The sequence below is a fragment of the Echiichthys vipera genome, assembly GCF_963691815.1.
Source record: "Echiichthys vipera genome assembly, chromosome: 18".
In the NCBI taxonomy this organism is placed as follows: domain Eukaryota; kingdom Metazoa; phylum Chordata; class Actinopteri; order Perciformes; family Trachinidae; genus Echiichthys; species Echiichthys vipera.
In genome coordinates, this window is record NC_139843.1 from 13,546,091 (window position 1) to 13,573,842 (window position 27,752).

At 39.7% G+C, this 27,752-nt stretch overlaps 3 protein-coding genes and 1 long non-coding RNA gene across 5 annotated transcripts; 2 read left to right on the forward strand and 2 right to left on the reverse strand.

Moving 5' to 3' along the window:
* Positions 1 to 2,813: 2,813 nt before the first annotated feature.
* On the reverse strand, positions 2,814 to 5,420 carry vkorc1 (vitamin K epoxide reductase complex, subunit 1). Its single transcript, XM_083932846.1, has 3 exons — positions 5,157 to 5,420; positions 4,644 to 4,753; positions 2,814 to 3,855 (listed from the first exon to the last, which is right to left on the reverse strand). The coding sequence occupies exons 1-3, from the start codon at positions 5,324 to 5,326 to the stop codon at positions 3,644 to 3,646; spliced, it is 492 nt and encodes a 163-aa protein (XP_083788972.1). The 5' UTR covers positions 5,327 to 5,420; the 3' UTR covers positions 2,814 to 3,643.
* Positions 5,421 to 6,964: 1,544 nt separating this feature from the next.
* Positions 6,965 to 13,603, forward strand: mapk7 (mitogen-activated protein kinase 7). 2 transcript variants are annotated; one of them, XM_083932843.1, is made up of 7 exons: positions 6,965 to 7,033; positions 8,403 to 8,683; positions 8,810 to 8,975; positions 9,239 to 10,791; positions 10,879 to 11,999; positions 12,230 to 12,360; positions 13,355 to 13,603. In XM_083932843.1, the coding sequence occupies exons 2-7, from the start codon at positions 8,407 to 8,409 to the stop codon at positions 13,500 to 13,502; spliced, it is 3,396 nt and encodes a 1,131-aa protein (XP_083788969.1). In that variant the 5' UTR covers positions 6,965 to 7,033; positions 8,403 to 8,406; the 3' UTR covers positions 13,503 to 13,603. The 2 variants fall into 2 exon arrangements, with proteins under 2 accessions (XP_083788969.1, XP_083788970.1); XM_083932844.1 differs by lacking the exon at positions 6,965 to 7,033 and adding an exon at positions 7,053 to 7,179.
* A 748-nt stretch (positions 13,604 to 14,351) lies between these two features.
* Positions 14,352 to 18,859, reverse strand: LOC310960953 (serine protease 33). Its single transcript, XM_083932845.1, has 6 exons — positions 18,600 to 18,859; positions 18,333 to 18,445; positions 18,097 to 18,176; positions 16,837 to 17,108; positions 15,849 to 16,009; positions 14,352 to 15,239 (listed from the first exon to the last, which is right to left on the reverse strand). The coding sequence occupies exons 1-6, from the start codon at positions 18,643 to 18,645 to the stop codon at positions 14,985 to 14,987; spliced, it is 927 nt and encodes a 308-aa protein (XP_083788971.1). The 5' UTR covers positions 18,646 to 18,859; the 3' UTR covers positions 14,352 to 14,984.
* An 867-nt stretch (positions 18,860 to 19,726) lies between these two features.
* On the forward strand, positions 19,727 to 21,943 carry LOC310961185. Its single transcript, XR_014593623.1, has 3 exons — positions 19,727 to 19,766; positions 21,366 to 21,435; positions 21,651 to 21,943. It is a non-coding gene; the product is annotated as an uncharacterized lncRNA (long non-coding RNA).
* Positions 21,944 to 27,752: the final 5,809 nt, after the last annotated feature.

Sequence of the window (27,752 nt, forward strand, 5' to 3'; positions counted from 1 at the left end):
GTTTCCATAAATAAGCTAAATTACCTATGCTCTTAGTATTTTTAATTGTCAGATACATGTGACGGGGTTTGTTGGGCAAGAGTTGTCAGCTCAGAAAACAACATGTTACAGAAGTACGTCATTCAAGATAAAAAGCATTTCCACCAGCACCTTCACACTACAACTCGCCACTGATAACTACTGTACTTGTCTTTCAGTGCAATTACGGACAAAGAAATCTCCAAAGTAAAGAATTCAACCAGAGCTGTGAAAAGCTCCTGTTGACGTGTTAATGTAATGGCTCAAGAAAGAAAAACAATACAACACACATACGTCTACGTTCATGTCATGGTTGCGACCTTTAAATGTCATCCATCATTTTCTATGTATTCTTAGAGTGCAAATATTTGACAGTAAGGACAGAGACCCTTACAAATGTAGTTATATAACATTTCAGAACAATGCAGCATGTTTGGTCGGAAATTTTTTTCTACTCAGTGAAAAACATTTGCTCACCAAGTAGTCGTCTACAAAAAAAGGTTTAAAACTCTGTTAGTTGAACCTCGTTGAGACATTACCAACGCCCTAAAGTATGATTTGATCTCATCTCAATTTTTTTTCCTTGTCCAAAATAGGGAGTCGACACAGAACTAGGCCTGTCACAATAACACATTTTGCTGGCCGATAAATTGTCCCATAAATGATATAATATTGCTGTTTTAAGATCATTGTCAACTGATAATGATAATGGCATAATAATGCAGGTACACCCTTTCATAGAAATAAATCCAACTTTTATTTCTAAAGAATATTTAACACTAGAAGTGGAAGACAAGCTAAATATCCAAAATAAATAAACAAAACAACCAAAACAATAAACAAAATGGACTCTCAGTCTATTTGAACACATTGGCGCGTTTAGTTGCTACTGTTTTAAAACAAATGCGACACACCGGCTTAGGTGAAGTGGTTCACAGCGCTTATTCGGTTTGAACATGAAGTGCTCCCACATGGCAGTTTTGGGCGTTCGGCTGTGAAACCAACTCCATCTTTGGAAATCTCAAATCTCAACTAGCGTGTCCTCCAACTGGCTCCTCACAGGGCTCTCCTACTGCACTCCTGCTGCACTCCTGCTGCACTCCTGCTGCACTCTGGGTAACGCTGGGGGTCTGCCTTCGCACAGATCGATGCACCGGAGTGAAAACTCTTGTCATCCAGTCTCTTTGATAGAGAGACACCATGAGAACGGGAAAGTGGAAATTATTGTGGCTGGAAAAGTTATCAAGCTCATTGAAAGTTGAAAATGCGATTAATTGATTTATTGCTAAATGCGACAGGCCTACACAGAACCAAGTATGGCTGCTGGTCTAATTGTGGTGATGTGTCAACACTGTAAAGTTGGTCCTGACTCACTTGAGATAGTGATAAGAAAGAAGGGAAACACAAGAAGTGGAAGAAGATTGTGATCTTAGCAGTGACATTACATTTTGCGAAACCGGGGACATTGACTGTAGCCTATATAACTTCATCTCAAGTTATCATTACAAAAAATTGCAAACCTCTTGCAATGGAGGGTAAAACAAAACATTAGACAAATGGGTGGATTATGAGACAATGGGCCCCTTCTGTCTACGTGGGAACAAGAAAGACTACTTTTAGTCTTTTTGTAGTAATTTTGGGTCTCTTTGTGGTCATTGGGCACTTATTTTTAGATGGGTTTCTATGTTTTTCATCTGTTTTTAACTGTTTTTGCATCTCTGTGATTGTTTTGCATCTATTTCTAGTCTTTTGCATATTTTTGGTAGTTTTGCATCCCTATCATCATTTTTTGTCTCTTTGTGGTCATTTTTTGTATACTTGTTGTCATTTAGCATGTCTCTGTTATCATTTTGTGTTTTTTCAGCAACATTTTATTAGACAGGGCCCCAGGGCCTGTGTTCGGTAGGCCCGTTCGGTAGTCTGCCCATGCTAGACAACTGTCTGAGGCTGAAGGAAATGATCTTTTCTTACTCATACATTGTTTCTGCTCACAATCTTTAAAGCAGCCTAGTCATGGTAATGTGAGAAATTGAACAAGACAACAAACAGACACTGGTTACTAAGAATCAACACAATTTTGTGGAAGACTATCGAGGAGGGAGACTTAATGAAAAATGTATCTGTAATGAGTCCAGTCAACGAGTCAGGGAACGGATTTTATTCCCGATATCACAATGAGTTGCATTTCTAATCTGGAGTGTGTGAGTGTGGTATGAAAAAATATCACTGGAGAATAATAAATTTAATTACAGCTGAACAAAATTGGCAGACATGCATTTCCAAATAATACCAGCAAATGTGAATGTGAGTGGGTCTTAGTCCACAATAAGCCCCGGGGCACAGTGATCTCTTTAGGCTTAAAATAGTCAAAAGCATCTTGACTAGACTGTCCCAACACCAGAGACCAGTGTGAAATATCTTTGTGAAATCCGCTCCTGGTGTACATTCACACTGCAAAACCTGTTTTTGTTTCTGCTCATGTGACTTGGATCAGTTTTTCTTTTCACAACAGTGTGGACGGCGCAAAATAAAACAAATGCAACCTGATCTTTTCAATTCAGATTTGGGCCACTTTCATATGTGGTTCTGAATCAGACCCAAATCTACCATCCTACATGGGTGTTGAGTAAACAGACTCAAGGAAGTGAAGGTAGACCTACATCACCATGACGCAGTCCTACTGTGACTGTGTTATAGAGAGATTTGTTTTATGACAGACGAAGCCTGATAGACTCCGTATCACCCTACACCACATGTGCTTTAAAAACATTTATGTGTTTATTTATTTAGGCCTATTATTGATTTTAGCTCCACCATGGGGTACTTGTAAAATGCACCCAACAGTCAACTGGAGGACATTTGGTTTTAACTAGCTGTAACAAAGAACTCTGAGTTCATATCTGTACGCTAATCCAATGGAGGGACGCTGCATTCAACTGGCAGTATTGCTAGAGGATTTAATTAGTCTGTAGGTGGCCGCTTGACATATGTCTAACTGGTCTAACAACAAATTAACAGCTTGCTAAAACTGAATGAGTGAGTTTGTGATTATGTGACTTGAGTTACAAGCTAGTTTCATCCTAAAGTAGTATATCAATAGGCCAAACTATTCATTTGGGAAATAAAAGAAATGAAGTAGAGTTTCATTAGACTTGTTGTGTTAACCATGTTAGTTCGGTTATAGATGTAATACAAACACTGTAGTTTGTGTGGTTTCTTGAAATGTAACACTAATCCTGTGCATTTGGTTCCCTCTCCTGGTTACACATGCACATATCTGTGTTGTTGTACCACCTAGTAAATTACTGTGTAGACTGATGTATGACCACTTTTAGGATTTTTGTCTTCACAAGCCGTGTCTGAATCACATGAGACAAGACATATTATTCAAAAGTGTGTAATCAGCCTCACAAATGCACATTCATATACACAAATGACTGCTGCTTAAGAGGCATCTCTACTAAAAATAACCCTATAGATCTTCTTAGATGCATCTTCAGTCCTGTTTCTCTGAAAAGTCTTAAAAAGCTGTAAACATTATAGAAATACTTTGGGAGGGAATTTACTCCAGTGTGACTTCAGCTCAGCTCATATAAGAGGTGTTGAATTTTGCAAGTGTCACTTTCTATCCAGCCTTCTCCTTCACTCCTTCGATGGCTCTCCTACGTTTCAGGTTGGTGAAGAGCAATGCGAAGTTGACGATGTATGTTGACACGCAGACCATGCAGAAATCCCCCAGAACAAAGGCGAGAATAGACGCGAGATAGAGTGAGCCGGCCACCGACACCCAGGAAGCGATGACCAAACAGAGTGCTGCTTTTTTGGACAGAGACAGTCCTGCAATAAAGACAGACACGGAGGAGTTCAGTCTTTCAATAAAATACATAACATGAGTAATATTATGGAAATCATGTGTGACTTAAAAAATAGAGTGGAATTTGATAAATCTGTGTAAAATATATATATATATATATATATATATATATTATAAAATATGTTATATTTCACTATTATTTCACCAATAGACTATGCCAGTGGTTCTCAAACTTTGTACATGATGAACCACCTCAGGAAATATCAAGCTCTGTCAAGTACCACCACTAAGACAAATGCTAAAATACAGCAGCGTAGGCCGACACTAATCAGCTACGGACAGGAAGGTTTATTCCTACTCAGAAGATAATTTATTGTTGATTGTTGGTTTAAAGGGCAGCATCAGAAGTGACATGTCAGTGTTTTCAAACCAATCATTTTACCTCTGCTCACTGTCTTAGCATCACAGTTTAGCTCGTAACTCTAAACGCGACTACGTAACGGGCTGATATTAAATGCTAAACCCATTTTAAACTACATTTCATGTATCTTAATAGTTTCTAAGTAATATATTAATTTAGTAATTAATGTTTCCTTTTTTTTATTTCGGAGATTCCTGTAAGTACCACCAGAGAGAGCTTGAGTACCACCAGTGGTACAAGAACCGCAGTTTGAGAACCAGTGGGCTATGCAGTATTGAATTTAGCTGAAATGTAGGTCCCGGCCATGGTTCACCAACATGCTGGATTGCAAACAGTATCTATTTTGCCTAAAAACACTCTGTAATTTGCAGAAAACAATGCCAGACTAACCAAGGCCCATCTGCAGTGTGTAAAATATGATGCCAAGCACACTGTTGGGCTGGTTCAGAGGGCTATCTTTGGCAACAAAGAACTGGACCAAGCCAAAACCACGTCCCCATCTGAAACAAAAGGGGGAAACATTCAGAACAACAGATTATTAAAAAAGAAAATGAAAAAAGCTTATGGTTTATAACTCCTGCAAACTCACAGATTAATTAAGAAAAAAACAGACATATGAGGAATATACACTGTCATCATAATGTGGGCCAAACAAACAGAAAATAAAAATATGCACTTTGTATTCTCATAATGCAAGCCAGCTGATTGAGCACTTTCAGAGGATTTTAACACGTGGCAATGTAGGGGTCGTTCCTGCCATGAAATATTCAGATTTCACAAACAAACAAGTGGGAACACGAAGTTATGCAATGATCACTGAGTACAAGTGGAGGTCTAGTGAATCCGCACATCAGAGCAGGTATAAGCGGGTAGAAGTAAAACAAGGAATAAAAAAACACATACCTGGAGGTAAAAACTTTGGAGCAGCTCACAGCCTCCCCCAGGTCGCACATCGCCCTGTAATCTGGGTTGCTCTCTCGGGACAGCTCGACGTGGAGCGCATAAACAGACAAAAACAAACCGAGAACGCATAGAAATACGCGTACTTTTCTCTCCCATTTCGGCAATGTCATGTTTATTTCAGGACACGCTTCGCAGACACTTCTATGTGGACTTAAATGAAGCCTGTGGGCTAAAAGATGAGGAAGAGTCCGTTTCGGTCTCCTTTCAAACTACTTGTGCTCCGGGAAGGGCGACGTGTTGAAAGTCGGATTCCCACTTTTGATTGGTCTGGTGATTTTTGTCACGGCTGTTCATTGGACAGTCGGGGGCAGCTGCTGGGCCAGGCAGAGGGGTGTTTACTGTGTATTTAGGCTGCTGTGGACTTCAGTCTGCTGGGCCTTTTGGTTGAATCAGTGTATAATGAGAAGAAACTGGCCTGCTCAGACTAAGATCAGTAAAATTACTTATATCACTAAGAGAAAATGAAACATTAAAAGTAACAGGCTGCATTTGAAGTAGGCCTATCAGTGTCCAGTAGCATACATAAAGAAGTAAAAGTGGTCTACTAGTTTTATTTTATACAGAATGTTAATGTTGCAGATTGTCAAGATAAAGCTTATTTGAACTATTTTATAGTTATTAATTATTTGCTCCAGTAGAGTAGGCTAAAGTGTCAACGGGTCCGCTTTATCAACCAATATATCTGGATTGTCTTGTTGAGGGTCCCTGAGTCAAAATTGAGTTACCAGCCCTGACAGTGACGTTGGTGTTGTTTTCACCTTGTGAGGCTGTGTGTGTCATCAAGGTAAAATGTGGTCCTGGAGAGTCCAACTACAGTGGGAACTACCACAGAGGTGGTCATTTGCCAGGTGTTTGACTGTCTGCTGCCCGATATTGTCACAAGATGGCATCATGACCTTGCAAAATACAGTCACAAAACTTTACAGATGAGTGTTTGAGGTGAAAACCAAAGCAGAGTTTGAAAATGGGTGTGCATCGGGCAAAGGGGGCCGGCCCCCAGACTTTACGGCCTTGGAAATTTGGGAGTAGGCCATTGTCCCCCACTTTACGCTCCTGGTCAATTTGGCGTGGCGGCTGATGTGATCCCATCACAAAATGGTCTCTAGGGTTTAAGTCTTAATGTGTTAAACTAAACTGCCACCCAGCCCCGATATTGGGTATTTAACCTATAATACTGCATGATATCATATGATAGATAAGGTAATCATATATTTTGATAAAATCTTGGGCTGTAAAGTAACCAGTAACTAAAGGCGTCAAATAAATGTAGTGGTGTAGAAAAAAAAAATCATATGTAAATACTAAACTAAAAGGAGTAAATATACTTAGTTACTTTCCATCACTCCGTATATTTCATTCACGTGCACTTCCACACATTTTTTTCTTTCTATATTTAAAATGTCTCAAATTAATCTTTCCTATCTTTCTTTTCTGCCTGTGCGCTGGTGTAGTTATTTGCAACTTATTGTTGTTATTATTGGGCTAATATACACATATTAAAACTACTACTAATAACAGACTCAGATGCAGGTAAATATGATTAATTATGACCCCTCCTAAAATAATCCAATTCTGGAAAACGTCGTCACCAAAAACCGAAACAGAGACCCTACTGTCTGCCGGGAGGTCCCGCCCCCCAGCACGTCCTCTGCTCCTATTGGACAGTCGTTCGGACGTCGCTTCACCTCGTTGGTCCGCTAAAATGGCACTCAAACCCAACACGGAACTGTATGAGGAAGCTGCAGACAAAAACAAGAGATAGCCGCGCTACTACGGGATTAAAAACATAATTGCAGATGTTGTGGGTGGCTCAAAAGGTGAGAGTCTACCCCATCACTTAGCAACACACCTCTGTGTTTCCCTGTTTGGTGATATTAACCGAGAAAAACATGGTGTAACGGTTTACGTTCCTAGAAAGCCTGAGCTTCAGGTAACTAGCCTACGCCCCTGCGTCAAAAAGGGGGTAAGACTGCGTCTTTATCGGGTAATTGGGTGTTTTAACCACGCTGTAGTACAAAAACCAGCGGATCCTTAAAGACAGCTCCTCGTGTGAATGTTCTCTCTCTTTGTAAACAGACTCCAGCTGTAGTCCATCTTTTCTCTGAGAGCTACAGGTCTGGGCCACTTGACTGGCGGGCCTAAGTTAATTGGATGAGAAGTTGCGGGGCAGCGGTGGTTATGAGTGGTTGCATACAATGCCTGCCTTTAGTCTGTATTGTAACCAAGCATTTCCTTGTTTATTATCTTAATCCTGTTAAATTGCATCTGTGTAGTTGACCTAAATGACCACTGATTGAGAAATGGTCCTGCAGTGGCTCCTGGGGGCCCGGGGCTCTGATGGTCTTTTGACTTCAGATGATCACAGGTTTCCTATTTTAGTTTCATTGTAGCTGTTGTTGACATGTTGACTATAGATCAGTATGTTTTTTTAAGCATACATGATGTTTCCCAACTCTTATTATATGACACTGATATAGTGTGTATATATATATATATATATGTATATGTATATATATATATATATATATATATATGAATGTTGGTATAAATGCAGTCAGGTTATTAAGTGTTTTGCTCTCAATATTAATTAATCTGCCTCATAAATATTACATTGTTTTGTATTATAAAGTATCAGAAAATAGAAAGGCAAACCTAAACATTTCCACTACCCGTTTTGTCCGACCTTAGATATTCAGTTTACTATTATATCATTAAAAATACTTATATTTGAGAAGCTATGGTTTTGCAGTTGTTTGGTATTTATGTTTGAAAAGTGACTCGAACAATTATGATTGTTAAAATTGTTACCGATTCATTTTCAAAGCGATTAATTGGCTGTTTAATATTGTTTTTATTATGTTTATGGTTGGGTAATAATTCCATATTTTTGTTTGACTTTCAGCAGATTCATATGATTATGATTTTATGACCTCAGTGTACATTTCTCATCCAGTTTAATGATTCTTAGAAATTGAATAGAATGAAATTAGTAAAAAAAAAAATGTAGGCATATAAGTTTTGTCTGATGAAACCTGATGCGTAATGGTGGAGCACGTCATTGCTTTGAACTCAAGTTTGATTATCCTTTGTTAGTTTTGCTTACATTTGCCAAATTGTGATCAATATTAGAAATATTCTCATTAATATAAAAATACTTCATACTTTGCTATTTTCAATCCAATACAGAAAAATGTCAACTAAGGAGGGAGGAGAAGGAAAAAATGACCAGCCTGTAGCCATGTCGCCTGAAAGAATGGCCACTGACAAAAGCAGAGAAAACCAGAACCAGCGTGAAGGCGAGGCAGCGGGAGGCCCCACGGACACCAGCACAGCAGCAAAAAACCTGGCTTTGCTGAAAGCGCACTCTCTGGATGTGAAGTTCGACGTCGGAGAGGAGTATGATGTCATAGAAACCATCGGCACAGGGGCCTATGGCGTGGTTTCATCTGCTAGGAGAAGGGACAATGGTAGGGCTACAACGTACTACACTGCTCGGTGTTAAATGAGAAAACTAACAGTTAACACCGTCATTCAAACTCAGTTGTACGTCTTGTCCTGCTATGTAATACTTGGGCTTTTATTATATTTCAAAGGCCAGCAGGTGGCGATTAAGAAGATCTCCAATGCTTTTGAAGTGGTGACAAATGCTAAACGCACTTTGCGAGAGCTGAAGATTCTGAAGCACTTCAAGCACGACAACATTATCGCCATCAAAGACATCCTGCAGCCCAACCTTCCTCACTCTGCCTTCAAGTCTGTGTATGTACTTTTTGTTTTCATAGTATCTGGTGGAAAATTACACATGCACAAGGTTCATCCTCAAGCTAGAAAACTCTGTCAAACTACAAGTCAATATCTAAATATGTGTAAAATTGAAGACCAATTGTTTTCCACCCATCACTGCATTTTAAACATATGGCCAATTCTACTGGAGTTGTAGAATGTTTTATTTATTAATATAGACATTATGGCTTAATAAATCTCACACAAACATCATACTTTTCTATTTCCCATGTGTCTAGGTACGTGGTGCTGGACCTCATGGAGAGTGACTTGCACCAGATCATACACTCCTCCCAGACGCTTACCTCAGAGCACACACGCTACTTTCTTTACCAGCTCCTTCGTGGCCTAAAATATGTGCACTCTGCCAACGTAATCCACCGTGACCTCAAACCCTCCAACCTGTTGGTGAATGAGAACTGTGAGCTTAAAATTGGTGACTTCGGAATGGCAAGGGGTTTAAGTTCGCACCCTGAAGAGTCTCATTCCTTCATGACTGAATATGTGGCTACCCGATGGTACCGCGCTCCTGAACTCCTGCTGTCTCTCAATCACTACAGTTTGGCCATTGACTTGTGGTCTGTTGGCTGCATCTTTGCGGAAATGTTGGGGCGTAAGCAACTTTTTCCTGGAAAGCACTACGTCCACCAGCTCACACTTATTTTGGGTGTGTTAGGCACGCCTCCTGAGGGGTTGATTAGTACTATTAGGGCTGACAGAGTGCGCTCCTATGTACAGAGTCTCCCATCACGCTCTGCGGTGCCTTTGAACAAACTGTACCCACAAGCTGAACCAGAGGCTTTGGACCTGCTGGTCTCTATGTTGCGCTTTGACCCTCGTCAGAGAATCAGTGTGACACAAGCACTGGAGCATCCTTACCTGTCCAAGTACCACGACCCCGATGACGAGCCAATTTGCGTGCCAGCTTTCGACTTTGAATTTGACAAGCTTCCAATGAACAAGGAACAAATTAAAGAGGCAATTCTGATGGAGATCCAGGACTTTCATCAAAACAAACAGGGTGGTCGTCAAAGACTGCAGTTCAGGCCCTTGGTGAGGGTGAACAGCAGAGCCGCAGCACAAAGCAGTAACCAGTGTAATTCTCAGCCCTCAGCCGTTAACCTCAACAAATCAAGACTGGTTCCAATGGCTCAACGCCCACAGGCAGCACAGATTCAGCAACAGCAAATGAGAGAAGTGAAATCTCAACAGCAACAAGATCACACACCATCAGAAGGGAACCACATATTTACAAATCAGATGCACACTTTTAATAAGCCTGCGTCCCTTTTAGAAGTCGCCCCGCCTCATGTGACCCATAACTTGCCTCTACTTTCTAAAAGTGAAAGTGGGCCAGTTGATGTGGATATGCCCAGTGCCAACTCAGACAGCGGTCAGCCAGAGACTATAGATTTAACAACACCAGTGTCTAGTCAGGATGCTCCACTGGAAACAATGCGAGACAGTGAAGTACAGGAGCAGCTATCCGGAAGTCAGGCTCCTCTGACTCAGCCCGCCCAGAGCCAGTCCATGACCCAAGCTCCCACCTCTATTCCTGCAACACCAGCACAAACAATGACACCCTTACCCACCACTGTGCCTTCCCTTTGTCTCTCTGTGGCACAGGCCCAGTCACTGTCTCAGTCTCTTTCACAGTCACTGTCCAAGAATGCCAGGCCTCCTCCAGGTGCTGGAGAGGGAACCAGAAAAGAAGGAGCCATTTCAGAGGATACTAAAGCTGCACTTAAAGCAGCTTTATTGAAATCAGCTCTCAGAAATAAAGCCAGGGGGGGTAAGTTGACCGTTTTCCATATCCACTTACATCAAGACATGTCATTCTTTAGATGACCTTTATGAGAATTCTATATCTTTATTGCAGATGGAGGAACCTCTGCGCTGGGCATTGACGCCGTCGCAGGAGGTGGTGTGCCATCCTCCCTGTCTTCTGTTCCAGATTTGCGTCGGCCTGTCACAGCCCAGGAGCGTCAACGAGAAAGAGAGGAAAAAAGAAGGAAGAGGCAGGAGCGAGCCAGAGAGAGGGAAAAGAAAATAAAAGAAAAGGAGAGAAGAGAGGGAAAGCAGGGGGACTCGCTGGGCGGGGTTCTGCTGAGTGACGACGACAAAAGCCTTTTGCAGCGTTGGACAAAGATGATGGACAGACGCAATGAAAAGTCTCAGACTCCTAATGGCAATGGAGCAAAGAATAAAGACTGTAATGTGAACTCGCACCAGGGTGCATCTATAAGTGATAGCACTCAAGGAACACTGAACAATAAAATGGACAAGGAGGCAAGGAAAATTCAGTCTCATGAACAGTTAATCTCTCAAGTTAAAGCTAACAGGCCGGGTGTGTTTCAACCCCCCAGTACCCAGCAACCATCACTGCTTTTCGCCATGAGCCATAGGAAACCTCCAGCGGATATAGTCGTTGCTGTAAGCGGAGGCATGGATATAATGACCGCTACTGGTGGCTTTGCTAAGAACAACGCGCTCAAACCTCACAGTGAGAGCAACGGACAAAGTGGTTTCAACTGTTTGGGGAATTGGAACGGGCAGCAATTAGAGACAAGGCCACCACAACAACCACCGCCAAACAGGAAAGCACAGCCTCCACCGTCAGGCTTTCTTCAGCCCCAGCTCCAACCTCAAAGTCAAGCCCAGCCAGACCCTCAACCTCAGTCGCAACTGCTTCCTCTGGAGAGTTTTTTGACTAAAACACCAACATTAACTACTAGAGAGAGGAATGGGAATGTAGATATCGGACGCCAAAATAACCCCAACTCCCATCCTAACACCTCGACTGCAAGCGCTGGTACAATGGAGAAGCTGTGTCCCTCTGTAGGAGAGAAATCTGGGCCTCAGACCACAAACCCTCTTTGTGGGGCTCTAGGGGTCCCCTCACAGCCTCATCCCAGTTTAGGGTTCACAGATACCGGACAGCAAGGGCCGTCCATTGCCCCCGACATCCATACAGTAACACTGCAGCTCTCAAAGTCCCAGGTGTGTCTCAGCTTTCATCTGCTGCGTTGTCTTCCTTGTAAAATATTACCAGGGAGAAGATGTATTGACAGATTACTGGTGTTTCATTATAGATGCTGTACAAAAACATTATTTTCAAGTACATATACAGTATATCATGCTTAAATGCCACAATCTTCTGCTTTCCTTGAACTGATGTTAAGGAGACAAAGTTCAGTTGACCCAATGTTTCCCCCATTTTCTCCTGTCAGGTAGAGGACGTTTTACCCCCGGTGTTCTCTGTCACCCCTAAAGGCAGTGGGGCTGGGTACGGCGTGGGCTTTGACCTGGATGACCTTCTCAACCAGTCTCTCACAGACTTGCAACACTGTGACCGGGACAGGTAAGGTCTAATACAGCATTGACCAAGCACTGAAAAACAGCTGGATAAAATTTGAACTGGCTTTTCTTAAGGATCGCCTCCAGACATGTTTTAAGACATCAAATGCATCTGATGTGGACATATACAAGGCTTAAATAATTGTGTCTATGGTTGTTATTGGCATTATCTATCTATCTATATATATCTATATATATCTATATATATATCTATATATATATATATATATATATATATGTATATATATATATATATATATATCTATATATATATATATATATATATATATATATATATATATATATATTATTCTCCTACTTACGATATCGCTTTATGAAAAAAGATATGAGGTTAAAAAGAAACTGAGACAAAAGTGTGTCCTACGCTGTAACAAAAGTGTTAGATGAAGCATTAAGTTATGTGTTGAGTCTGGTGCACCGCTCGCTCCACAGGAAACACACCGGGGTATCAGCATTAGTGACATGCATCACTTCCTGCAAGCTTCCCAGACAACAGCAAGGGCAAAACAGCATCACCAGTCTGTTTTCATGGAATGTTTTCTTAGTCTTGGTTAGCCAAAAAAACAAGAAATGGTTTTAACCAGTAGGCTAGATCTTATATTTGCCGGTTCAACTGACTAGCAGTTTAGATAACAGACATTTGACTGTCCTGCAAAGGTGTGAACTAAACACAGACACTTGCCTCTTTCATGGACTCACCGTGTTGCGCCGACTGAATCCAACCAATTTCACAAGTATTACAGAAATACTGAAAAAAGTGGTCTGGGATTGCCTCCACACGACTCTCTATTACACTTACTCCATTATATCTTTACATAGCAAATATTTGTTTGCTCCTTTAAATAAGGAAAAGTGGGCTGTAGTTGCACATATGTGTAGTTAGCAGGACAATTTTGACTTTCGGTGTTGGCACAACCCATTTTTTGTACCAATGGGACACTCTTAACGCTTTCTTTATGTTCCGTCTCCTCCCTCAGTTACGACTCAGCCCCCCTCTCAGCCTCCCTGTTATCTGACTGGAGCGAGGTTCACCGCATGACTCCAGCTGATCTGGAATCGCTGCAGCAGGAGTTGCAACTTGGCTCTCCCATGATTCTCTCTGATACCATTCCCCCTGATGCCTGACCTTCCCTGCCTGGAATTTAAAAGACAACACATTGTGTGGAAATGTCTTTTCAGCATGACAACCTTGAGTGAATACTTATTAAATTAATTTAAAAGCTAGCTTTTTTTAATAGGCATTACCAAATAGTCTTTTTTTACCATTATGACATGCTGTGCTCTCTTTTTAGTAAAGGAAATGTGTCATCACCTGTCTCTGTCTCTGGTCACTTAATGAACCACAGGGTTTGAGTTGGTTCACTGTTCTTTTTCATTTCAGACAGAAACCTGGTAAAACCTGTAATAAATGTATAAACCTAAGACTGACAAGTCCACTAAAAGCAGATTTGAAGATCCTTTGTAAAAAAAAAAAATAAAACAGCAGGAAAGAATATTGCCAGAAGTAATAGACTGTGACCAAAAACAAAAAAGGTAAGGCAGACTATTCCAACACTGTGTATTAGGTGTTGACAGGAAAAAGGAACTTTTTTCATCGTGTTTGCCAATGAAGATGAATGAAAGAGCTCTGGAGAATACACTGAGCTCATATTTAACAACTGCTTTTCATTCTAGGTCTAAACCCTGATAAACATCATACATCTAACAAAGATATGGTTACTTGAAATATTTGCTTAATGCTTGCATAAGGTAAAACAAAGTTCGTTAACTGGATAAAGAATTGCCCAAAACTCTAGAAAATGTAACTTGCCTTATTAAAAGGGTAAACTCTCTTTTGGTAAACATCTGAATACAACAACATGGGATTCCCTTTTTCTCCTTATTCATTTACAGTTTATTATGTTGATTTATTATGGTTGGTCACATTTTATTCTTTCTTTGTTAATTGGCAGTAAATTGGAAATGTTTAACAATATGATATTAAGAAAAGTTGGTTCTCTGTCACAAAGACCCTTTAAAATGTACTTAATGCATTAAAGAGACATTTGAAGTAACAAAAAGTTAAACATTTGCATTTCAGACATATGTACTGAACATGATGTCATGTTTGTTTTTTAAAAAAATGACAAAACACCAGGTTTGTTATTGCAAAGGCAACCTCTTGAGTACTTTGTTGTAGTTGTACGTGGGGGTATTGGAAGTGGATATAAAATGTAAGAAAGCTTTGCAAGAGTACAAATGAAGCTTTGATCCTTAAAACAACATGATACAAACCATGATATAAAACATTACAAAACTCAGCTATCAAAAGTGGAACAAAACAGTGACCTGATTTTCAGAATCAAATGAACAATTTATTTCAAAAACAGGACATCATTTATAAAGCTCGTAATTCTGATTTAAATTACAAACCTATCAAAACTACTACTTTTACTCAAAGATCATAATGCATAGTTATTGTTGTAAAATTTAAAGATTATATTGCATTTCATGTTCAGTATGGCTTCATGTGCAGGTACGGTTCTCTAGTTTCACTATTGGAAAGTCAGGCATGTAATTAATCTTCTCCTTCATGTGGCTCGGTTTGCGTTCTGTTCTCAAAGTGTTCTACCTCTGGAGCAGGATCAGTAGCGTGGACAGACAGCTGACCAGCACCGCCGCACTTCTACACCAGTTCTGATTAGCTCGGCCATACAGACGGATCTCTGGTACTGTGTTGCTGATGAAGCTCGAGTAGCTGGTCACTCTGGCATACACACCTGGCTTGTTTTTGTGAGCACAGCCGAGTCCGAAACTCACCACCCCAGCCTGCACCCAGGTCCCATTTACCATCTGGCAGACAAGGGGCCCGCCTGAATCACCCTGAAGAGACGACATGAACACACAATCAACTTTCACCACAGGGAGGTATCGAAGTGCTCAAAAGGGAAGGTCTCACAAACTACATGGGGAATGATTGCACTCCCAAGTTATTTTCAATGCAGGTTCTTCGTGGTTTCCAAAGGTCATTGAAATCCTGAAATACTTTTGGAATTTGAGGGAGAAAAAATCTTTACATTTTTTGAAAATAGACATAAATAGATATGGCTCATTGAAAGTAGTAGAATGTTTTGTGCAAGAACAGAAATCTAAGCCGTTTTGATCTTTTTATTAGTTAACGTTGGTAAATTGGTTCTGTCTACATGACACAGCACAATTGAGAAGTGTTCACACATTGAAGTCTCTCTTTTTTAATTGCTGTCTGTGAGCTTCTGTAGGGCTGCTACTTCTAATAACAAAAGTATCAGTGTTGTAAGAGTAATTAGCCTAAATCCTTGTCCCAAACTATGCAGTGTCCTTGAATATGAGGGAATTGGGTCCAGAAAGTATTTGAATTTGATGTTTAAGGTGTGTGAACCCTGGTTTTTATTTTGCTCATGCATGCTAGTGTGCATCTGTGAATGTAAACACAAACAGCTGATCCAACAGTACCTGGCAGGAGTCCTTGCCGCCCTCCTGGTATCCAGCACAGATCATGTCATACAAGATGTCCACCTGCTCCGTCGGGTCTGTCCGGTACATCTCCTGACATGAACTCTGGGAGATGATTGGCACCTGCACTTGCTGCAGAGTCCCGACTCCTGGCAGAGGAACTGAGGGAAATACAGGCACAGATGAAGGGTGGAGACAAAAGGAATGTGAGGTTTCTTAATTTCTGTGACTAAACAGGTCACCAGTAAGGTCTTTTGCAACAATAGTAAGATGTTCAAAAGACATGTTTTGTCCAGTAAAGCATTTAGACAGACAACTTGACTGTGTTTCATTATATTCATTAACGATTTATTGCTTTTTGTCCTTAAGTAACCTTTTCACTCTGTTCTTTGTGTTGTGTTTTGTGTATATGTTTGCAGATGTGTGAACATTGTTTAACATTTGTTAAGATAAAACCAAACACTCCATTCACAGGGCAAGGGATTTTAGAATCACAATTTCATGATACTGTCATGGGAGATTGGTCCAAAAGGATCAAATGAAGAAAAATGATAAGCTTGGCTTTCTCCATGTGAGTTCATTTACAAATCATTTCCTTGGGAAGAAGACCGTCTTAGAGACGCCTGCACAAACGGCTCACGTCAGGAAGAGTTTAAATACAGATAGCGCAAACAGCCCAGCTGGCGTGACGTTTACAGCAACATATCAGAACACCGGGGTGACTTGTCCTGTGTTTAGAGTTACACAAAGTCATAATAATACATTTCCAACACAATACTATGATTAAATGCCTGAGTCTTGTTACTTTTAATTCATATTTTCAATTATCTGTTGTTTTGGGATTTAACTTTTTTTTTACATGGAAGAATTGTATTTGTATGTCAGAGTCCAATAAAAGGGCGTTTGAATTTTAAAACATTTAACCATTGAAAAAAAGTTATCTGCACAAATCTTGCTTAGAGGATGTGAAGAATTTTGTAAGCCTTACAATCTTCCCGGACGTTCCCCCAGCCGGTGACATAGCACATCATGCCACCTGGAAACAGGGAGCCAGAGGCGGGCAAGCAGATGGGACGGACATAATCCGACCAGGTTACTGGGCTGGACAGCTGCACCAACGCCAAGTCTTTTCCGCTGTGAGGCTCACTGTAACCGTATGGGATCACCACTCTGCTCACATAATGGGTCGACTGGTGCCGGTTGACACCATTCAGCTGGTACCGGCCAGCGTAGATGATGTGAGAGCTCACATCGTTTGGACTGAAAGAAAACGGAGGGACACGGAATGACACCTGCTAAACTGGAAGTCAATTGGGGTTAAAATGTGAAGCAAATGGTATTAAATGGTTTTATGCTAGGAAGCTGCAACTTGAAATGGGTTTGACGTTTACAATAATTAGTTGTGGAAGAAGTACTCAGATATTTTTCTAAAGTAAAAGTAGCACTACCACAGTGTGTAAGTACTCTGTACTTTTTAATTTATTACAATTTACTTCATTCTTAGTTCAGGACTTTTACTTTTAAAACTACTTCTACACTGATAAAATCAGAAAAATATGTATTAAAGTGAAAGTACAAACGTATTAGCATCAAAACATAATTAAAGATCAAAAAGTCAATATACTAACTATGTAGAATGGCCCATTTCAGAATAATGATATATTATTGATTATAATTATAAATACATTAAAGCTATAGTTTGCTTTAAAATCCATATTTGCTGAAACTGTGACTATATTCCAACAGCACAATGAGACGGACAATGATACATATATACCACTGGGGAATAATGTAATTTATTTGTTGATTATATTTTGTACTATCCCCTTAAAGCTGAGAAGACACTAGGGAATATCAAGTACATGTAGTGGCCTAAAGTATAATAAATCCCTCTGAAATTACGTCTAAGTATAAAGTAGCACAATATTATGCTCCAGTAATGTACAAGTACCTCAAAATTGTACTTAAGTAGCAAACAGTTCTCAAGTAAATGTGCGTTTGTTGCAAACAGAAAAGAAAAAGTTCTGCACACATTTTGGTCCAGAAACGATCGTCTAGTAAATCTGAATGAACAAACAGTCTGCAGGATTTAGTTATTAGTTAATGTTAAACTAATTTCTCTATATATATTTCCTGATGGGCTATCAAAAAACCATTGCAGCAATTACCAAAAAATTACATAAAATGACTCCTACTGCCCACAAAAGACGCCAGAGAGCCTGTGGACTGATGCTGAGAGTTTTCTTACTTGGGGAAACAGTGGGCGGCTGAGAGGACCCAGCTCTCTGCGATGATGGAGCCTCCACAGATATGAACGGCCCTGTTTGTCTGGAGGCCGAAGGGAGGGAGAGAAAGGGTGAGTCACCTCGGCATCACAAGCAAACCCCTCTCTCAGCAGTTCGGTGTGATAAACAAGACCCAGACTAGAGGCAGAACTGATACTAAAGAAAGGTTACAAGGCTGAATGTGTTCACGGGGACCCACCTGGATATCCACCTGCCAGGGCCAAGCCCCCTCTGTGGCGTCCATCCCTCCCACAATCCTGTTCTCCACTATCGGTGTTCGGCCACATTCTTGGGCGTTGGAGGACAAAATGCCTTAAAGCAAAAACAAATAAGGTTTCTGATTAACTGTGACCCATGCAGATATTTTTTTTTTTGCACAAACATCCAGTTATAGTGAATTAGCTAAGAGTGCACGTATGTGTTCACAGGTGGGAGGACATGAAGAGGATAAATGACGGTTACTCACCTGTTACGCAACAAAAAAAGACATAAAACTGTGATTTCGGCGACATTTTGTGAGGTTTCGCGCCGCAAACTCGGGTTTTACCGAAACTACTGAAGCGGAACAGTGATGAGGGAAAACACAGTTTTTTTTCCCTCTATAAAGTATACACTTTACTGCTTCTTCTTCCTCTACTGTCACTAAAACTGGAGCAGCACAGAAAATATGAAAAAAGTTACATATCCGCTTGTTTACCGTCGACAAAATCCCTTAACGGATCCAGACTGATACCGAAAAATCAAGTAAACGCCTCGATCCCAAACAGACACCTGAGCTCTCACCAACATCCAATCACAACTCTTGTCCCGCCCCCCTGATACACCTGAGCCAATGAAATGTAACAGCTGCAACCGGGGACCAATCAGATTCACAGTTAAACTATTTCGCTACAGTTGTCCTATTATTGTTATTTTGCTGAATATAAACGGTCCCTTTCACTGTTTCAGCAAAGGTGCATCTTCGTGTTTTTACACAAAAGGTGTCACAGGTCTCAGTCCACGACAAGTAAGTGATGCCGTTAGCCCGTGTTTTTTTTTTATATAAACAGTTTTTGTGTTGCATTGGGGGGTTTATGGAGCACTATTTGTGGTATGCATAGTTGAGTTAAATAGCCTTAATGTCATATGAGTTACATGTTTATGATCATGTAGGCCCATAAAATGTTTGCGACATTGACTCAAGCACATTAAGCTATAGCATAATCTGTTGTTAAGCCTAATATTGTCATTTATTTGTACCTAAACAATAAAGCATATTCCCTTTTCACCTACAAATGTCCAGGTAGCGTGGACACATCAAAGCATTAAACATTTAAAGATCTATGTTTTAGGATTTCATTGAGTCTTTTTTTCTGTGACACTCTGGACTGCCAATTGCAAACAATATTTATGTGAAATCTATGGCTAAAAAAACAATGAAGTTGACAACAATAAATCATACAATCATGTTGTGTTTGACATTCTTCCTAAAAGTTATAGTTTGATATTATACAGTACTATATGGGCCATATAAATCCAAGTATTAAACGCTTTAAATTCTTCAGAACTATCTATCTTTCTATCTGTGTGTTTGTAGGGGCATGGAGCAGCCTACTTCCTTGCTCCAGTTGGAAAGTATAAACCAGTTTAACAGGTATGTTTTCAAGGAGAAGAACTGATCAGCACCGACAAAATAAACAGAATCCAGAAGCACCCTTGTAGGATTTGGCCATAAACCGCTCAGGTCAAAAGTCCCACACTGTCTTCATTGGGGGGATGTGTGTAAATGTATGTTTGCTGTCTTCAGTGTTAAATTATGTGTTTTATGTTTTTGGCTATATTACTGTAAAAATACATGCATTTTTTCAACCATAATGTACTGTTCTCCATTAACACAGCTGAATACTGTAAATGTTGTCGCCTAAAAGGAACAAAACATTAACAGCAGGCTACTGTCCGAGCTTAAGGTATAATACAGTATTTTTTCAGTTTGGTCTTGAGACTTGAGCCCGCCCCACACTGATCTGAACAAAATCACTTTGCTTATCCCATCATCTCCTTAGCACAATGTCAACATTGATAAAAAAAAAAAAAAGGTATAAAATGTTAAAGATAAGAGACTTTATTCGAGGTAGAAGGATTAAGAAAACCAAGAGCAGGATTTGAAAAAAAGAGAATTTTCACCACCTGATGCTTTCCTCCTCTCCAACACCGCACATCTGAATCCATCCTGCTCCAACAAGTGAATGTTGATTTTGTGTTTAATATATACTGTATTGACTATTTTCTTAGCTTGATGCTAGTCAAATTGCGACATGTTGCGAGCCTGTATGCTAACGGTTTAGGTTAAGTTAGCTAACGTTAGCATACTCCCCATACTGAGTGGAAAAAAGTTTACATCTTTCTGTTGAACTATGTTACCAGATTTTAATATAGCTACATGATTGAATGTCTAAGTAATCAAATCAACAGGGTTATGTCAACCAGCTTCGTCATTTACATTTAACAGATGCTAATTTGCAGTCGAATCACATGCCCCGGTTATATTTCCATTTCCATGTAAGTGCAAATTTGAGGTACTTGTACATGAGTATTTCCATTTTCTGCTATTTTATACTTCTTCTACACATTATAAAGGCAAATATTTAAGTTTTTTAGCCCTTACATTATATGACTGATTTATAATTACTATGCAGACAACATATGAAGCATTGTGATAGATGACGCTGGCCAATATTAGACAGAGTTGCTCCACCTCGGCCGTCCATTCATGTTAATATGCTAATTATATCTTTACACATCAATAGTAGTAATAAGTGTTTATAATAATGCAATAATATATACAAATATGTAATGATTTGTAGTCATCCTGCATAATGAGCACACATTTTGTACTTTTTGATACATTTTGCTGATAACACGTCTGCACTTTTAGTTGACTTTACTTGGCTTTTACTTGTAATGTATTTTTATTTGTGTTATTGGTATATTTACCCAACGAAAGGTAAAATGTGATACTCCATAGATTTGTTGTTAAATGTAAGGAACTATAGGCTCTGTTTTACATCTGTTGTTGGGATAAAAAGTAAGTGAACATGTTAAAATGCCTTATCCAGCTGCTTATGGCCTACTTCGATGAGAAAGCAGAGGGACTCCTTGCTGATGTTGCTGAAGTTTTTTTTTTAGCATGTCTTTCTATGACAGTACACACAATTTCATTCTTACGTTGGATACCATTGTCCATGTTCTACAGATGTCGGCCACTGCAGCAGATGTTGAACGCACCCTGATCCTCCCAGCCAGTCCACGACTGATACTACTGGGTTAGTTTCACATAAGTAAGGCATAGAGCATCGAGCATTAGTCTGTCTGCGACTCTGTCATTCTGTGAGTTAGACTGAGGTTTGTCATTTGTCTCATTTCTCATTTTTGCTGTGTTTGAAATAAAGATGACTTAGATACTGTCATAATTGCAACAACTGGTCTGATGTAATCATGCTTCATTTTTTATAATGATAAAATAGTTTCTCAAAATTAGATCTCATGATTATGAGACACGAGGTGGTGTCCAAGGAGACGGGGAAGCTGGTCCAGAGCAAGGAAGCAACTGTGAATCCTCATGGGGCCACCCTCATAAAAAACCTCATGAACTTTGAGTGACGCTTGTTGACGTAGACCACATGACATCTCCACACAGGACCTCACCTTTACAAAGGTAAACCCTACACTGCAACCAGATGTTCATGTCATCACGTGTTCTGTGTCTTCATTTTTGCAGTTGCAGGTTTGTTCTTTCATTCGCTTTCTATTGCACATGATCACAACTCGTGAAAGATGGACACTGAAGGCAGAATACTTTAAGCATGGTATGTAAGTCTGGTTGAGAACTGGTTTGACATGATTCATTGTTCTTGTGTATTGCATTTCATAATATTTTCATCACTTGAATTGTGTTAGCTACTCTCTGTATTAGGGTTTTGCTTTACTATAGTAAATTAAATGTTATATGGCCATCTCTTGCCAAAAAAAGCAAACTGAGTTCAGGGTACATGTCCTAGGACATGCGATTTGAGAGCCTTTTTCATCAAGAGGAATGTTGTTTTGTTGTTGGATGTTTTATAAAATGTTTTATAACTGCATTGGCTTTATTAAAAGCTTAATATTTTAAGGTTATGCAATTTCCATGGGTTTTCATTTTGAAATGTAAAATGTTTAAATCATTAGCTTCTACCTATTACATTCTACAGTACTTTAATACATTTTACAGTAAAAACTATTCATGGTGATTACGGTTTGAACACTAAAATAACAGTATATTGATTACCACAGATTAAATTATTATACTGTAAAGCTTACATGCTATACAGCGCAGTTCTGCAATATGTCTTACAGTAATAAACTGTTGTATATTACAGTAGATACTGTAGGATTACAGTAATCTACAGGTAAAAGGAGCTGCGAGTTGTTTACTGTAATATTTCTTACAGTAATTAACTGTTATAACTGTAGTGTTTGCAAATCATCTGGCCTGTGGTTACCCTTTTTTTTTAAATGACACCAAATGTTTGTTCCTTCTGTTTGTCCATGCAACTGTCTGTCTGTCTCTCTATTTCCTTCTCCCTTTTCCTCTCGTCCCTCCCTCCCTGCCTCCCTGCCCCAGGCAGTGTGTCTAGTTTCACAGAGCAATTGAAGGTGACAGGGACAGAGAGAGAGGGAGAGGGAGGGAGGGACAGAGGGAGGACACATCACAGTATCGCCTCGGGCTACACAACAGTAGAGGAAGAGCGAGAGATGGAGGGACAAAGAGAAAAGAGAGGAGAGACTCACGAAAGTACTCATAGGGAATTCCATAAACAGGTAATGGAAATACAAAGTTATACACAAAGAGCTGAAATGTGTGTGAGTTAGCGTGTAACATATGTGTCAGCTGATGTTTTTTTTTTTTTAAATCACATTTTTTGTGTGCGAGCCCCTTCCAGTCTGCTCCTCTCACTCATAATATATGAACGCATTATAGGATCCAGTCAGTAAGAGCAATTATAATGCACTCCAGTTTGTTTTTATTTTAACGACTTGATGAATATTTGTCGTGGCATTGTAACCATGGTGACTGCCTCCACCGCCGCCGCCTCCACCTCCCCTCCCCTCCCAGGCCCGTCCACCACCCCTTCCCCATCCCCCCTTCAGCGCTGAAAAAGCAAGGGATGGCGAGAGAGAGAGAGAGAGAGAGGGAGAGAGAGGTGACAGGAATGAACTAACAAGATGCACTAAAAAAATGCATGTCCTGGAGCTACATGAATCTTTGCAGTGAAGCACGCGCCACCTCACACACACGCAAACACACACTCACTCACACACACACACACACACACACACACACACACGTTATTGCACTCAGCACATAGGGATCACATAGGTTAAGCCACAGTCCAACAACTGGAACATAAGATGCAGCAATGATTTCTGTATGAAGGAAAAACAAAACGCTACTGTATAAACGGGGTGTGGGCTGATTAGCGAAGTAAATAGCACATTTTTTGGATTAGTTTTTAATTAACTAAGCAGTTTTGTTATCCAACTTTTCCCTCACTTACTTTCAGTTTTCATGTTAGTGCAAATTTGAGGTACTTGTACCTGAGTATTTCCATTTTATTGCTATTTTATACACTCTACATATTATAAAGGCAAATATTGAATTTTACTCCACTACATTATTTGACTGATTTATAAATACTATGCAGACAACATATGAAGCATTGTGATAGATGACGCTGGCCAATATTAGACAGAGTTGCTCCACCTCGGCCGGCTATACATGTTAAAATGCTGATTATATCTTTACACATCAATAGTAGTAATAAGTGATTATAATAATGCAATAATATATACAAATATGTAATGATTTGTAGTCATTCTGCATAATGAGCACACATTTTGTACTTTTTGATACATTTTGCTAATAACACGTCTGCACTTTTAGTTGACTTTACTTGTAATGAATTTTTATGGTGTTGTTTTGTACTTTTAATCAACGAAAGGAGCTTCTCCCACCTCTGTTCTTACTCCTTTTTACCTTTGAACTTGTCAAGTCCTTTCCTTTCTCCGAGGCACGTCTCAGAGGAAAGTAACAGAGAAAGGGTGGGTGGGGGGGGGGGGGGCAGAGCAATGGGGGCAGCGGAGAAAGAATAGCATAGTATGAAAGAGAGAGGGAGCGACAGAGAGAAAGGGAGCGCAAAGTCTTGTCAACCGGAAATAAAACAAGCTGGCACCCTCCCCATCCCCAAGCCCCAACACCCACCCCAAAGTCACATACTTCCTCTTCACTCTCTCTATCTCTCTCCTCTGCTTCCATCTTCCATCTCTCTCTTCTTCTCTCCCCTCCGCTGCAAAGAGATATATTTAAACCCCAGTTCTACTGCGCTCTCACTCTTTGACTGTACCATATATACGGTCATACCTGCGTCATTACTTACACCTTACATCAGACCAGACCGCGTCTATCGCTAAGTGTTTCTGTATGGGGCTCCTTTAACCCGCTCTGGGGCCAGACAATGCCTTTGTTTGTCCCATAGCTTTCAGCTCAGGGTCTTATAACAGGAGAACAATACGGCTGTAGTCAGGGAACAATACCTAGGTGCTCTGGGAACATCTGTTACTCAAACTCTGTGCATTATTTGTCCATTATGTTAAAAAATATACTGTGATACCTGCCTATCTAGAATATAATAGAAAACATTTATTATCATTGTACAGAATTCAAAGAAATTAAGAGTGCTACTCCTGAGCGGTGCCATAAAAGACAGGAAAAACATCACTAAGACAAAAACAACTCAAGCAAACATCCATAGCTGACAACACTGGTTCAAACTAAACAAGTAAGGTACAGAAATCCAATGTTATTTTGCATTAGAATAAATGTGAAAATTTCACAGGTATAGGTGTGATTATTGCACTAGAATAAAATCATACATAAAAGTAAACATTTCTAGTCTAGAATAAATTAATTTGTTGCCGTATTTTGAATGTAATTACAATTGGATGCTAGGATTAAGTAACTCAAATCAAAAGCTTGTCCATTCAGAATCGATTTGATCATCGATTGATTGTTTCAATTATTTTTCCGAAAACAAACATTTGCAGCTTGTCTTGTCTTGATCTATTTGATAGATAAACAATCTATTTATGTTTGGGCTTTGGAAAAATATATTTGTATTTCAATATTTTCTGATGTTTTATGGATCAAACAATGAATTGATTAAGAAATAAATCTGCAGATTAATCAACAAAAAACGCAGAACATGCATTTGTAAAACACCTTCTTTAATTGATAACGTCCATAACACGAATATATATATAATATATCATATTATTATGTAACATAATAAAAATATGTATGTTTTGCTAATGTTGCTAATTTAGATAAAAAGTTATTGCTTATCTTTATCAGACAAATATTTGGGCATAAGGATGATCATTTTACACAATTTTAAAACCATTGCATTAAATTAAAGTTAAATAAAGAAGTCAGTGAAACAGTCATCTGAATATTACTCTACCTGATAACTATGTGGTTATGAAAAAGCTTTAATATTTAAATAATGAAGCAGACGGTAACATGATCTTTTATACCTCGCTTGATGATACTTATTATCATGATCTAGAAATATGCCTTTATTGCATAATTGTTTTCATGACGTTTTCTTGATTATTAGTTGCTCAAACTGATCAATAAAATAATGTATTATTAATATCGTTTGCGCTGTTGTTACAGAGAAATATCTGTTATGACATGCATTTGTTTTAAAATGACGCATTCAACTATTTATTATATCAGTGGCTTAAACGGATATTAAAATATAAAAGTGTCGTTAATATTGATTTCCTAATAATCCCAATTATTCCGTTAATATTTGATTCTTGCCTAAAAAAAAGCTGCTTCTTTGTGCAGTTGTTAAACGCAGCATTTCACAACACAATACAACAGCAGATGCTGACATGTCAAAGCTTTGTCAAAGTTTTAAAACATCTCCTTTAAGTATCCCATCAAGGGTCGATGAAAATGAGTCCTTACTAGTGTGAACATTGATCTTAATCTAATAATATCTAATTTTCTGGTTGTACATGTGTTTGTGTAAAAAAGTAACACACTTGACTGCCAATTATACTCCATATTTATGTGCAATGTATGCTTATAATTGAGTTCCATCATCTATTTATCATCCACTATGTCTCCATTATCTGTGCTGTATGCTCCACTCTCTCGGCCTCCCCTCCTCCTCTCGTTGGCATTAAGTTCAAACTTGACACTGATGTTGACTCACTTTGTCACCCCTCGGTGGCTCTCTCTCTCTCTCTCTCTCTCTCTCTCTCTCTCTCTCTCTCTCTCTCTCTCTCTCTCTCCCTCTCTCTCTCTCTCTCTCTCTCTCTCCCTCCCTCTCTCCATCGCTTGGAGGACAAGAGTGCCCGCAGACGCATTTCTCTCCAGAGCCCCCCCTCTCCCTCTTTCACTCTCTCTCACCCTGTCTAACTCTCTCCATCTCTCTCCTACTCTCTCCTTTACACACACACACACACATACACACACACAGTTATTGTCAACAAAGCTGGAGAACAAGGGACGTAGGGGGAACAGGGGAATAAAGGTCCACAGAGGAGGAAAGTAACACACAGGACCCACCGCATCATTGCACCTGGACACTTGGTAAGTTTGCAAAAATCTAGTATTTTTATCTAGTATTTCGTCGCTTTTATCGTCGAGGTTACTTCTTTAGTTTGGGCTTTGGCAGAGGCATTGGGACGGACAACAAGTTTCTTCGCTGTCATAGAATATGTCTGGGTTTTAATAAAAATTTAAAAAATCGGATGAATAATTTGTTGCTCCAGGGCTGCTTCATCCAAATGAATGAAGTTTGACCTTTGACATTGTGCGGCTGCAGTAGTTTGTGAGATTAGGCTCAGAACTGCCTTTGCATTTTTTTTCCCAAAGAGGACATTTCTACAATAAATGTGTAATGTTATATAAGATAAGAGGAGCTAAGGAAAGCTTTTGTTTTATCTCAGACTCAGACATGTCTTTATTTAGGTTGATAATGATGCTTTTGGACATACTTGAGCACTTAATGTCTTATACAGAAAGTTAAACATCGGCTTGGTTTGAATGCTTTAGGGGAGATATTATTCAGACAGCCACTGTGTGTGTGTGTGTGAGTGTATGTGTATGTGTGTGTGTGTGTGTGTGTGTGTGTGTGTGCAAATGCAGTATCTTTTCATGCATACGTGTGTGTGCATGCAAGGTCGTGCTTATACCAGCAAAGATAGAGCTAAAAGCAAGTAGCATAATAAATGTCATGGCTTTCAGAGTGGGTTCTAATGTACCTTTGCTCCCCATGGTATACTAGCATACCAATGTATAACACACACACGTTACGACAGCGGGCATGTAACTAACTCCGTTTCTGTCCGTCATCATGAGGCTAATTCGTCACAATGCCGACCATGTGTGAACTCATGCGATATGAACCCCTCCTCCTTCTCCTCCTTCTTCTTCTCCTCCTTCCCCTTACCCCCCCCCCCCCCCCCCCCCCCCCTCTACCCCTCCAGGAGGAAACATTGGAGGAAGAGAGAAGCCAAAGGTGACAGT